The sequence below is a fragment of the Mytilus edulis genome, chromosome 4, assembly GCF_963676685.1.
Source record: "Mytilus edulis chromosome 4, xbMytEdul2.2, whole genome shotgun sequence".
Lineage (NCBI taxonomy): Eukaryota > Metazoa > Mollusca > Bivalvia > Mytilida > Mytilidae > Mytilus > Mytilus edulis.
The window spans coordinates 72,354,007-72,369,155 of NC_092347.1; the positions used below are offsets into that span (position 1 = coordinate 72,354,007).

Sequence of the window (15,149 nt, forward strand, 5' to 3'; positions counted from 1 at the left end):
ATTAATAAGGTATGACAACAAAAATCTGCCAGGTAAAATAACTATTATGGCAAAATTAAAATGTCTCAACAACTGTAATAACTGTCTCTTTGTACAAGATGATTTTGACAACAATTTGGAAATAAACTCACATATTCTCTGTACTTTAATATTTGGAAGTCTTGCGTCCATTTTGTTTGAATCTAAAATAATACCTAAATGCTCTAGACAAGTAACTAGTCCTTCAGTCCTGTGTTTGGCTATTGGAATATTTAAACGTTTAAAAATTGTCATCATTATAGCCATACTTTTTTCACCATCTTCACTTGGGTGATCAATAGTAAGAAAATCATCAAGTAGATGTAAAATGTTCTTAATCTTATAATTTTTCTCTGCAATATGGCAAATTGCTTGTGATACATTGTCATGTGGAGATGAAAGATCTAAACGTTTCTTCCCAAAGTATTTTCCTTCAGCAACACCAAGTGGACTAACTCTATAATTTGCAAAAGGTACGAAATGAAAAGGTCCATGTACAAAGCCTTTTTTGCATTCAGTTTTAATTAACTCTGATACAACTTTAACTTGAGTGAGACCTAACAGAAAAATTATGTTTACACTTTTTAGATTCTGAAATTTCTCCTTGAACTAAACAATCAAAACCCTGTCTCAGAACATTACATAGATATAATACAAAATTCTCAGGATGTGATGATAACTCTTCCTCCAATTTATCAACATTTATTGGTGTTGAAGCTTCACGCAAGAAAATTTTCCTTGGATAGTCATCCTGAATTTGGTTTCTCCGATTTATTCCCCTTAGAGGACATAGAAGATGTTGAAGAATTAACAGGCACATTGCTATTGGATTTCCTACAGGTTGTGGCACCATGGTCTGTTTTACGACATTTTGTACACTGGTGGAGTAGATAACACACTTTCCTATAACAACCTTTGGGATTATTGAAATAATTGCACATTTCCCGACCTTCGTGAAATACTCTTGAACGACCTTGCTTGTCTACCGATTGTAGGTTACTAGATGGAGATGATATTGAAGAACGATTTTCAACCTGGACTGGTGATTGCAATGGGCAGTATTGTGTCGCATGATCAATTAAATTACAGATTTTACACACATTTACTGAGGCTCCTACTGTAATCAATGGACTGATATCACGGTCGGGGAGACTCCAATCAACTTTAATCTGTTTTTCTCTCAAGAGAGCTGCAGCTTTAGCGGAAAATATTTTATGGTGATCATAAAATTTAAGGCCATGGAAATTATGGATGTTGATTATGTCGGCTTCGTAAGCATTTAGTTCCTCCCTACGTTCTGGATATGCATTACACATTATCCTTTTGAATTTCCCAAAAGCTTGGATGAATTTTTGGATGGAAAGATGCCTATTTAATCTAGGATCGGGTTTGTTTGCCATGTTGACGTGCAACCCATCGGCAATTATTGAATTGGTCAGAGGATCTTCAAAATTAGGAATGAGGGGAGCGCCTAAATTAACGTCCTTACCCTCAATAATATTCTTCTGTACCGATGGTGCCACAATATCTACGTTGGAATATGAATCCGATCGAACACCTGTCGCACCCGGTGTAATGGACGAGTATCCTAATGAGGGTGGTATTTGCCAGCTTTGTATGGCTCCATTCCCTATGAGTGGTGCGTCCTCTGCGTTTCTGTTGTGGTACCACTGGGCAAGATCAAATTTCTTCAAAGAACTGCTTTAGTGCTTTTTTGGTTAGCAATAAGGCTGACTGTCTGTTGGAGACCAGACGCGCATTGTGCTACGGACTGCGACACAATGCTGAAGAATTGCATAATGACAGCCATGTTGTTGCCACCGACGCTGTCGAACTGCTCACTTCCGGTTGAGTCGTTGACATTGTTCCGCGAACTACTCTCATCAGCTGTTGGATAACGCAATCCGTCTGTCACATTTGCGGTACTGTCTGAGGCACACGCTGAGGCTGAGGCAATCCCGGAGTGTTGTGCTATAGAATTCGGTACGGCACGTTCTGGATCACTTACAGCTTCCTAGTTCTGGGCAATATTAACATTGCCATTTTGGCGATCTTTATTTTCTAAATAAAATTGTTTAAGAACGGTTTTAGCAATATTTTTGGGTACAACAATCCCCAGCTGATGTAGTTTTATCCTCAGTTGCTGTGACGTCCAATTGTCTGGATTATTAAGGTCCAAATGTCTATTTGAATACGGCTGATTCCTTATATTACGTCTGGAAGCCATATATTATTATGAAAAGTTCAATATATTTGTATTTACGGGAAAGTTCTTTCAAATTGCTATACGGTGAACGGAATGTTAAAATTTTAACAATTTCAAAACACGAAGTTCCTTTTGTAAAAAAATCGCAAAGATCCAATATTGAAAGATATTTAGCAGTCTAGTTCGCACTCACATATATGAAGATAAACACAAATGTCCAATTGCAATATTGCAATAATATACGGATATTAACACCTAGTTAATATTATGCTTAAAACGATATTTTGTAACTTTATGACAACTAGTGTTTGACTTTCCCTGTCAGCAGCAAAACTCAAAATGACCAACTACCTAGCATCCTTGGGAAATTTGAGAATGGAATATATCACTCCTTGCCTTATAACCAAATAAGGAGTGATCATGTAGTCAGAGGATTGTCAGTACCAAACCTGTGCTACACCCATGCAGACTATGATCTGTCATTAAATAAACAACGCTTATATTTACATAATATAAGCTTCTACTTTTGCAAAAAAAGGAATAGCGATACTGAAGGTAAAAAAAAAGAATAATATACAATTCTGGCCCGTTGAAAAGGTGAATATCCAAAATTGTCAACACGAGAAGGTTATTTCATTGAGGGCGCAGCCCGAAGTGAAATAACTTTTACGGGATGACAATTTTGGATATTTATCGCTTCTAAGGGGCCACAATTGTTTTATTATACCGAACTAACAGTGGAAGGGCATTTTGAATCAATGTTAAAGCACTTACCCTTACTTTAGTCAGTAACAAACACAAGTTGACGTTCAAAAATACATGTAATTTGTGTCTTAGAATTCTCGTATGTACAACAAAGGTAGATTCTTTTTGTAAAATATTGATGGCCATGAAAAGAACCGTTATTAGAGATATCATCGGCACAAGATGCACGTCAAAAGCCTTATTTTCTCTTCTCTCGATCAATGGGCTTCCTGTAACTTGAACGTTGCCATTTTGTTTATTTACGTCTGTGAAAAAAAGTTATTCGCCGGTGAATAATAGGGTTATTCAACGCTGGTGTAAATTTTTCGTTCTTTCTTGCAATCAGAGATATATCTGTTGCAATTGAATGAACATAAACTGAATTATTCAATGTCACGTGATAACGTTTTACCCAATAGAATTGTTTAAAATATATGTAAGGTATAATAATTCTAGTAAACTAAATGTTGTTTTTGAACAGAGTCTGAGTAGTGAATCTAACTACACTGAAACTAATCCAAACACGAGAAGTAGACTAAAAATGATCAAGTACTGGGAATCGCAAGGGAACAGTCCTGTCGTGTGTATTCATTTCTTCGTTTCACCAAATTAACTCGTTCTCTGTACAGTTAAACAAAATATAAATAATATGAAACATGCATGGATTAGTTTTTATCCAAGTTTCTTTAACCTTAAAAAATTAAAGAAAATCCCGTATTCCAATTTGACATTATTGAGGAACGGTAGGAAACGGGATTTGGTTTTTATCGGGAACAATTCCGTAGTCCCATTATTGAAATTGTGTGTCCCCACGATGGAGAGATCTACATAAATAAGAAGGAGAAGAAGTTGTGGTTCGATGATATTTGGTATGCAGTTGCATTTGCATGTCTCATTTCCATAGAGATAAAACAACTCAATCACGGTCTATAGACTTTGAAACTTTTTCTTAGTTTACATTTAAAGTTTGAGTTTAGATTAGATTAAGTAAAGCCGGGCCACTAGTGGTAGGTCAATGATATTTTGTATGCAGATGTATTGGAATATATTTCCATGGACATGTATCAGCTCAGGTTATCAGGTAAGGTCCTTTGACGTTGAAACCATTGCATAGATTACATGTTCAAGTTTGTGTGAAGCAATTATAGCAACACAATTAAAAAGCCCTATTTTGTAACAGAATTCAATTGATGAAAAACCAAAGTCCTGACGTTTTTACGAAACTAAATATATAAGTAGATTTTTCATGAAGACAACGTATTGAATTGACCATTTTAGAGTTTTTATATTTTGCCTTGAGACGTCATTGCGTGATTGTGTGTAAAATTATATCCATGAATTCACAAAGTTCAATCATCATTCTCATCGCTTATAACACCCTGCTTAGTCGAATCGTTATTCTCATATCACGGATTTGAGATTTCGATAGACATTATCATTAACGTCACAATGTGCGAGGAGGCGTTATCAAGCATGGTTTCGTCAAGCATAAAATTTGTCTAAGGGAGGAAAAAGACCAGTGATTGAACGATAAACAAATAATAACATTTTCTACATATAGATTTTGTAAAATATCATGCCGCTCAACACAACGTGAAGCTTAATGGAAGTTCTTATTGTGGCTCACGGCTAATATTGTGTTGAAAACCAGATACTCTATAGGTGTACTCTCCTTACATCAGATTTAACGTTTCCATTCAGACGACTGCCACCAAATGCATGGTTGTGTATAACTTATCAAGTAAGGTTGACAATGTCAAATTGCTATGCAACCACTGCTAACAAGTCAGATGCAACACATTCTTGACCGTTTATGAGAATACTATCAATAAATAATAAACTGTGTGGTTAAAAAAAAATGTTTTCGCTTAATTATGACTATTGAACAGCGGTATGCTACTATTTTCTTTATTTAGTATAAGATTATGAAATGAAGATGAATTCATAATGTAACTCCTGTTTGTTGTTCTTTATCCATGATATCGTTTCATTTTTCGACACGGTGTGAGATTTTAAAATTGCTTTAAAGGTAATTAACAACTACAGACATTAACAAGGAGTCTGACACTCTATACAATATAACAAACTTCTTACTCTGAGACTAATTACCTGAATGATAAACTATCACATGATTACGTTTTAAAGATAAGGGCCATATACCTACGATACAGATACCAACTGATATAAATAACTAGAAGACATATAGAATATGTGCTAACAGTGCGAATCTGATTAGAGTTTGAATTTCCTCTAATCAGAAACAATTGTTTTTTTTTTTTTTTACAATTTCACAACAATTGTATAATATACTCAAATTTTAACAATTGTTTTATTCGAATTAGAATGAAATCACATGACAAATATTCAAATAAAATGGCGGAACATATAGACGAAATAGATTATTAGAAGATAACTAATAATAAAAATTCAATTATATAAAAACTGTGTACAGATGGGTTAACTTTAATTTGAACAAAGCAGAAACCAGTTTTTATTTGCTATTTGAAATGATATCATTTTCTGATTGTTACTATGCCTGAGTGATGCTAGCGCCATGAAATAATGTATAGGTATTTGAATCCTAAATGGTTTTGAAATGTTCTTGGCAATCTATGATATTTTTATTAACCATCAACAATAATACATTTCTGTACAAACAAATAATTCAAGAATTACATTTACAGAATTTCTTTATTTAAAATAGTAAATAATACGCTTATATAAAATTATGTTACATGAGGATTTCGTTACCACAAACAACTTAAAACCTTAACAATTAAAAAAAAATAGTTACATAGATTTGATTTGCAAGTTTGACCGTATCTGTAGAACAATTATTTCAATCAGAATAGCTCAACCTAATGTCAACGGTGATATTGTTTGACGTTATAATTGGGGTACCTTCATGACGAATAACGGTAGAAATTACGTTAACGATACACAATTTTTAATGCATGACAATAAAATGTTCACTTTCTTTATGACGATAACGCGGGATTATTTGAGACCTGTGAAGAATCACGAAAGTGACAGTTTGACGTCTGACGTTAAGGGCAATCATACATATTGTTTACCATGGTGCTTTGCTTTTGCGCCAATTGGCATTTCATTTGCTCCAAAAAAATCTTTCATTTGCGCCACAAACCATATTTCATTTGCGCCAATACTGAAACCTTTCATTTGTGCCAATATTACAGGTAAATACAGGCAATACATTTATGATATATAGCATTATAAAAAAGGATAAAATTGTCATTTTCATTAGTCGAGATTCATAATTTATCCACAGACTTTTTAATCAATTGAAATACGATCCGGGTAAAATTATCAGGACTTATCACTCCTTTAAATTAACTAATTTTAAAAGGTTACCAATTCAACACTATAATCATTCCTTTAATATTGTTCTTCATTGAAGACTGACAGGTAAAATTATTGTATTTGAATTTATACATTAGTATACAAAACTATATCCACAGGGACCTATTGCACAAAGATTCACATAGTCTACAGTTTTATAGCCACCTCTTAAAATTTAAAGAAGGGGCAAGATTTAAAAATTGTAAAATATACAGTAGAGTTTGTGTCATTTGAATGATACTAATGATTTATGCCAAGGAGACAAACTAGTTCCAATGTTAAACAATATTTTAACTAAGTGTAAACATTTGTTTCGGGAAAATAGCAATATTGTAAACTATATAGATTTGAACACCAAAATATTAAGATTTATGGTATTACACATGTTGTATCTATGGTGCGACACAATCAGGATACTCAGTCTGCAGTTTACATATGAGACATCGGTTTTTCAAAATAAAGACTTCTTTCTCTAGTTTTAAATTTTCTTGTACAAGTTTAAGCCTTTTTGTTTCTTCCCGTAGACGTTCATTATCTAAAATCAGATTTTCTTTCTTTAATTCTGCCAGAATCCTTCTGCTGTTGCTTCCCCTTTTCAAGTTTCCTAGTAAAATGAAATATAAATTTAACATAAGGTTATTATCATGCTACATATATTTATATTGTGTTGTATTATGTAACTTTATGCAATAATCCCATATATGCACATTACAATTGTACAATATGGTTGTTAAAAAAAATAAAAAGTTGCCCTTTATTTCAATTTGTAATATATATTTTCTTTTTCATATTCTTCTGAGATTTGTATCTTTAAATATTTGTTTTACCGTTCTAACAAGTGTTTAGATAATATAGCTGCATTTATGTACAATGTATACAAACTTCACAAAATAAAAATATTTCAGAAAAAAAACCATTCCACACAATAATGTATGCATGAACATCTATACAGACATTTCTATTCCATAGAATTATCAATAAATGACCATCAATTGCTTCAGTGGTAGATTAAATTTATAAATTTCCCTCTACATATAAAATAAATATATAATATCTGTAAAGTATCACTTTACATAAATTTAGAATATCTTTAAAAGTATGATAATAAACACCTAAAATTATGCTTGATACAGAAGTTGGTTTGAAACTAATATTACATATCTGTTCTAACTTTTGACAGAAATTTAACAAGAATGTTTTTGAAATCCAGTTACCTTCAGTTTCTTTGGTATAACTGTTTGTTGTACTTGTCACTCTATCATTTTGTCCTAGTATATAAGATAACATTTATTACTTAAAAAATAAGTCATGCATTCTAAAAACATTTAAATTGGTTTTAATAGAGGTAATATTCAAAGTTACAATTGTGCAATATGGTTATTAGAAAATGTAAAGAGTAAGTTTCCCTCATTTTTGTAATATATATTTTTCATTTTCATATCCTTCTTGGATTTGTATCTTCAAATATTTGTTTTCCAGTTCTAACAAGGGTTTAGATAATATAGTTGGATATATGCACAAAAAAGAGGGACGAAAGATACTAGAGAGACAGTCAAACCAACAATGTATACAAACTTAACCAAAAAGAAAAACAAAAATATTTCAGAAAAAACCCATTTTACACAATAATGTTTACATGTACATCTTTAAAACTTTTCTATTCCATAAAACTATCAATAAATTACCATAATTTGCTTCAGTGGTAGATGAAATGTTTAAATTTCACTCTTCATATAAAATAAATATATAATATCTCTAAAGTATCACTATACATATATTTAGAATATCTTTAAAAGTATGATAATAAACACCTAAGATTATGCTTGATACAGAAGTTGGTTTGAAACTAATATTACATATCTGTTCTAACTTTTGACAGAAATTTAACAAGAATGTTTTTGAAATCCAGTTACCTTCAGTTTCTTTGGTATAACTGCTTGTTGTACTTCTCACTCTATCATTTTGTCCTAGTATATAAGATAACATTTATTACTTAAAAAATAATTCATGCATTCTAAAAACATTTAAATTGGTTTTAATAGAGGTAATATTCAAAGTTACAATTGTGCAATATGGTTATTAGAAAATGTAAAGAGTAAGTTTCCCTCTATTTTGTAATATATATTTTTCATTTTCATATCCTTCTTGGATTTGTATCTTCAAATATTTGTTTTCCAGTTCTAACAAGGGTTAAGATAATATAGTTGGATATATGTACAAAAAAGAGGGACGAAAGATACTAGAGAGACAGTCAAACCAACAATGTATGCAAACTTAACCAAAAAGAAAAACAAAAATATTTCAGAAAAAAACCATTTTACACAATAATGTTTACATGTACATCTTTAAAACTTTTCTATTCCATAAAATTATCAATAAATTACCATAATTTGCTTCAGTGGTAGATGAAATGTTTAAATTTTACTCTTCATATAAAATAAATATATAATATCTCTAAAGTATCACTATACATATATTTAGAATATCTTTAAAAGTATGATAATAAACACCTAAAATTATGCTTGATACAGAAGTTGGTTTGAAACTAATATTACATATCTGTTCTAACTTTTGACAGAAATTTAACAAGAATGTTTTTGAAATCCAGTTACCTTCAGTTTCTTTGGTATAACTGTTTGTTGTACTTGTCACTCTATCATTTTGTCCTAGTATATAAGATAACATTTATTACTTAAAAAATAATTCATGCATTCTAAAAACATTTAAATTGGTTTTAATAGAGGTAATATTCAAAGTTACAATTGTGCAATATGGTTATTAGAAAATGTAAAGAGTAAGTTTCCCTCTATTTTGTAATATATATTTTTCATTTTCATATCCTTCTTGGATTTGTATCTTCAAATATTTGTTTTCCAGTTCTAACAAGGGTTTAGATAATATAGTTGGATATATGTACAAAAAAGAGGGACGAAAGATACTAGAGAGACAGTCAAACCAACAATGTATACAAACTTAACCAAAAAGAAAAACAAAAATATTTCAGAAAAAAACCATTTTACACAATAATGTTTACATGTACATCTTTAAAACTTTTCTATTCCATAAAATTATCAATAAATTACCATAATTTGCTTCAGTGGTAGATGAAATGTTTAAATTTTACTCTTCATATAAAATAAATATATAATATCTCTAAAGTATCACTATACATATATTTAGAATATCTTTAAAAGTATGATAATAAACACCTAAAATTATGCTTGATACAGAAGTTGGTTTGAAACTAATATTACATATCTGTTCTAACTTTTGACAGAAATTTAACAAGAATGTTTTTGAAATCCAGTTACCTTCAGTTTCTTTGGTATAACTGCTTGGTGTACTCGTCACTTTATCATTTTGTCCTAGTATATAAGATAAAATTTTCATATCAATATTTATAACTTAAAAAACAATTCATGCATTTTAAATACATTTAATTTGGCTGACCCTTTATATTCACAATTTATCCAAAGTGATAAAGATAAAATTTACAAAAATGAAGGTAAAACCCATGTTTAAATGTACTATGTGTTAGAATAATGAAGTTAAAAATATACCCTTTGCACAAGTGCAAAGTATGTATATATTTGATTTGAAAAATCTAACAAATACAAAGTATAAATAGCGCGTCAAATTAGAATTTTCATGAAGTTTAAAGCGGCACACCCTCTAAATCTCCGCACTGAAGGTAAATTTGGTACTCTTTTCTAGTTTTCAAACACAGAAGAGTTCCATATACCATGTTTTCTTTACCTGAGTAATATAATTCATTCTTAGATTTTTTTTCTTCTTAGAAAATTAAAGTTTTATGGCGGTGTTACAAGTCTGAAAATGAGGCAGAGGAAGCCGTATCTGTTCTTTAATTTCTAGTTCTTTATGATATGTTAACGGAACCCAATCAGAAAAGTTTGGATAAGTAATGAAAAAAAATCATTAATATATCTGAATGTGATATTAAATGATATGGCTTTTTTGATTTTTCTTGTTTTGACAAGTGTCTGAAGGAACGCCGACTCATATGAAAATAAGAAGAGGTCGGCAAGGAGAGGCGAACAGATCGTTAAAAAAAATAAACAATTATTTCTGCATTTGTTGACATTTCCTAATATTAACTTCACGTTTTTTTTTGTCCGATACGAATATGTCTTCTCGTTATTTGTTACCTTTGGCTGCTGTCTTGCTATTATACCTTCATAACCAGTCAATAAGTGTATAATTTAACACCGTTTTATTCGGATTCTCATTTATAAAGTTCCTTGCTTTATATGAGAGTTGATGAAAAGTAAATGATTTTATTATCATTTCTCAAACACTTTGTCTTCACCTCATAATTGAGTGATCACACACATATTGGAGTGATCATAAACGTATGTATATGTGTAACAAGATTTGGTAAGAAAATCCACGAAATACAAATGTTTTTAAAGCATGTTTTATTAAGACAAGCATTGTCATTTACATTTACATTCCATAAATGCTCAAAACTGACATGACCAATGGTAGTTTTTTTTGTTTTTTTTTTCAGTGATTGAAATAGACGACGTTAAATTCTAACTTAAATTAATTTCATCCATAGAATATATATCACTTCAAACCAATAAAAGAATGTACTGATTTTTAAACGACCAGTCTGAATTGGTCTGAAATTTTCTTGATGAATACTTGACTGTAGTCTGAACCATACTTAATAGTCTGAACTTGTACTCGACCGTTTTTTAACCTTTTTTAACGCGTCTGAATCTTGCTCGACCTATTCTGAACCATACTCGACATAGTCTGAACATACTTGACCTAGTCTGAACTAACATAGACCTTTTTTGTTTTGTTTTTATCTATTTTAAATCATCAGTTTAGGAAATTCTTTTAATAATAGCTTTTACCCCTGACTTGAAATTTGAACAACAATATGAAATTAAAAATGTATTCAATATAGCAGTTAAACCAAAATTTCACAATAAACAAAATATAGCTTCAACACCATATCCATCAACACTTATATGTATGTGTCACCTTCAAAATAAAAAAAAAAAACAAGCTGATTAAATTTTCTTAAAACTGAATTGTGAAATATATTTTCAATGTTATTCAAAAATGTTTGAATGTTTCAAATATAATTTATGGTTAATGGACAATTTTCATCATTTAACTTTGACTATGGTGTCATTTGAGTTAAGCTAATAATGCATTCATTGAACATCTATTTTTAAACAATATATATATAAAATAGTATATCAAGCATCTTAATAAATTTTAAAAATGGCACCTTTGTTTTGTAAAACCTAGAATTAAATATAATCATGATAACAAAACTTCCATAGCAATCCTTGATGACCTTTTAAAAGAGAAAATGTGTTCCAAAGCTGTACGTTATTTATTTATTTCAATTAGATTTAAATATTTTTTTGTCAAAATTAAACACCTCAGTACAAGTGTGTTTTACAGGTAAAAGAAAGAACACTTTTCTTTAGCTCGTGTATTACTCTATTTCTAGTGAATGCAAAAGGCCTTGCGATTTAAGTTTAATAGGATGTTGCAATTTCGGATGAATGCTATTTCGAATTTAATACTCTCTGACCAGGGGTGATCTGTTTAACAAGCAGGATGTATATATTAATTTATACTTCACCACTAATCATAAGAACAAGTATCATTATTTTTTTCCTTAAGTTGATGTATCTATAATACTAAAATAACGAGGTCCAATTTGTCAGCCGTCATCGGGTAAAAACGACAAATCAAAGAATTCAACTTTATATATAGCTTATATAGGACAATGGTGTAGATTAAAATTACACAACTCCAGACCCTTTTGTTATCCACATAATTAATATTGCCAATAATTAACAAGTTCCGGGTCGAATCCGATACCAATAGTATATTCACATGTTACCTATTACCTTATCTGTACGTTCCGCATCTGACAGGCGCACCAACAAACGGTGTATTTATGATTTTGCTATATACACGGGTCATAATCACAGGGCTGACACTACTAAGTTTTGTATTTGTTAGCGGGCATGACGTTAAACAGTGAATCACAGAGTTCAACTTTATTTATGACTTATATAGGACAATGCTGTTGATTAAATACTCCATTCCATGACCTTTTGTTTTCCAAATAATTAATATAACCAATAATTGAAAAGTTCCAGGTCGACGGGTTCAAACAGAAAGATTTGAAAGCAGAGAAAACTTATCTTATAATCGGCATGACTTTATCAGATAACAATACCAATACCAAAGTAAGGCTTACGCATAGTTATATACTTTAATTCAGTCACGGACCCGCGATATCACGGGTGTGTTCTAGTATTACATATAACTAGAACACACCCGTGATATCGCGGGTCCGTGACTGAATTCAGTCACGGACCCGCGATATCACGGGTGTGTTCTAGTATTACATATAACTAGAACACACCCGTGATATCGCGGGTCCGTGACTGAATTCAGTCACGGACCCGCGATATCACGGGTGTGTTCTAGTATTACATATAACTAGAACACACCCGTGATATCGCGGGTCCGTGACTGAATTAAAGTATATAACTATGCGCAAGCCTTATTTTTGTATTAGTATTGTGATCTGATAAAGTCATGCCGATTATAAGATACACAGTTTTCTCTGCTTTCAAATATTTCTATTTAAACCCGTCGAACTGGAACTTATCAATTATTGGTAATATTAATTATTTGGAAAACAAAAGGTCCTGGAATGGAGTATTTTTTAATTAACAGCATTGTCCTATATTAGTTATAAATAAAGTTGAATTCTGTGATTCGCTGTTTTACGCAATGCCCGCTAACAAATTGAAAACTGTACCTATACGCCTTATTTTTAGTCCAGATTTTTGGTATTCGTATTGTACTGATTAAAATACTACAATAGGTAACAATTTGACAATTTAGTAGTGTCAACCCTGTGATTGTGACCCGTGTATATAGCATATAAATCCTGAATACACCGTTTGGTGGTGCGCCTGTCAGATGCCGAACGTACAGATAAGGTAATAGGTAACAGGTGAATATACTATTGGTATCGGTATCGGACTCGACCCGGAACTTCTTAATTATTGGCAATATTAATTACGTGGAAAACAAAAGGGCCTGGAGTGGTGTAATTTTTAATCTACACCTTTGTACTATATTAGTTATATATAAAGTTGAATTCTTTGATTTGTCGTTTTTACGTGATGACGGCTGACAAATTGGACCTCGTTTTTTTAGTATTATAGATATATCCCTAATTATTGTATTAGATACATTTCTAATATAAGGTTAAACAGTTTGAATGCTTCTGTTTGGCTGTTGTCACCTCATTAAAAAGATAATTATATAACTATTGTATGTAATCATAAAACTCTTTTTTATTAAGCAATTTAGGAAAATTACGATTAAAAAATAAATAAATTATCATATGAGATAGTTTTATTGAAGGGGGTATGGGTGTCTTTCGCCATCTTGGATTGTAAAAAACATAGAATATAAAGTCCATTATTTCAATCAAGTTACCAAATTTGAAGCCGGAATGCAGATAACTAATGTGATTTATCTAAACAGTTAAAATTTAAAAAAAAAAAGTGGAGGTTATTTGTTCAAGTATGGTTCAGACTGGTCGAGCATGGTAAAGACTTAACAAAATAGGTCAAGCACTGGTCGGGAACGGGTTAAGACTGTTTCCAACTGGTTGAGTGCAGGTCGAGAACGGATTAAGACTGTTTCAGACTGGTCGAGTAATAGTTTAGACTATTTTCAGTGGTAAATATTAGGGTCACGTACAACTCAGTACAGTCGAGTATAATAAAAACTTGGGTCAAGTAATGTCGAGTAAAATGCAGACCAATTCAGACTGGTCGAGTAAAAATTACACAGTCGAGAACAGGTATGGGCTATTTCAGACTTTAACTGGTTTGTGGGGAACTGCGAAATTTTCTACAACATCCTAGATTTTTCAATAAATTAGAAATGAATGCATTTGTTGGCTGCTCAGCAACATTATTTTAAATATATACCTATCTCAAAGGAACCAGGGTTTACAATAATAAATGTTTCCTCATAATTAGATTTCTGCATTGAAAATAGCGAAATGTGTTTGTTTACAAAGTGTAAATACGGTCCTAATTTCCCAACGTTAACAATACAAACGTAACAATGGGTCATCAAAATCATATTTCGTCGTAAAACTAAAGGAAAGGATTACTCTGTAAATATTGACTTTGGCTTTATATGATTATTTTAAATATGTGGGTTTTCAGGAACAGTTATTATTTTTTAGTACCACGAAAATCAAAATTACACTGTGGCAGATATAACATCGGTAATGTCAGAACCCCATAGAGTCCCTAACTTACCACCACACAACGATTCAAATGATTTAATCATCATCTCTGCATTTTTAACACTTTGGGAGTCCGGACATTGAGACCTTCCTTGTTCTACACAAGTTTTATATTGACTCACTGCCCTATAATGACATGAAAAAGAAAAATATCGATTATAAAAAAACTTATCAAAGTGTCAGTATTATAGATTAAAAATATATGTTTATCCTCGTTTTTATCTCTATAAGATTATTTATTTTGTGTATCGAATCAGTCTATCAAATGATTTACCCTCTTTTTCAATGCTGAAATTCTTTTTCTTTAAAAAAAAAACCCTTGACATTAACAAATCATGCGTTATCCATCTCTAGCTAAGGCGTTAAATTGGAGTTCACATGAATACGGATTCAATGAGGTCGAATTATTCAGATGCAATTGAATAATTCATCATTAATGTTACTTAGCTTATTTTGACAAAATTGAACTATACTGGCTGC

At 31.2% G+C, this 15,149-nt stretch overlaps 1 protein-coding gene across 2 annotated transcripts; it reads right to left on the reverse strand.

Moving 5' to 3' along the window:
• Positions 1-5,645: 5,645 nt before the first annotated feature.
• LOC139520450 (uncharacterized) lies at positions 5,646-14,787 on the reverse strand. 2 transcript variants are annotated; one of them, XM_071313059.1, is made up of 4 exons: positions 14,683-14,787; positions 9,640-9,693; positions 7,543-7,596; positions 5,646-6,932 (listed from the first exon to the last, which is right to left on the reverse strand). In XM_071313059.1, exons 1-4 carry the CDS (start codon positions 14,714-14,716, stop codon positions 6,721-6,723), a joined length of 354 nt encoding a protein of 117 aa, XP_071169160.1. In that variant the 5' UTR covers positions 14,717-14,787; the 3' UTR covers positions 5,646-6,720. The 2 variants fall into 2 exon arrangements, with proteins under 2 accessions (XP_071169160.1, XP_071169161.1); XM_071313060.1 differs by lacking the exon at positions 7,543-7,596 and adding an exon at positions 8,941-8,994.
• Positions 14,788-15,149: the final 362 nt, after the last annotated feature.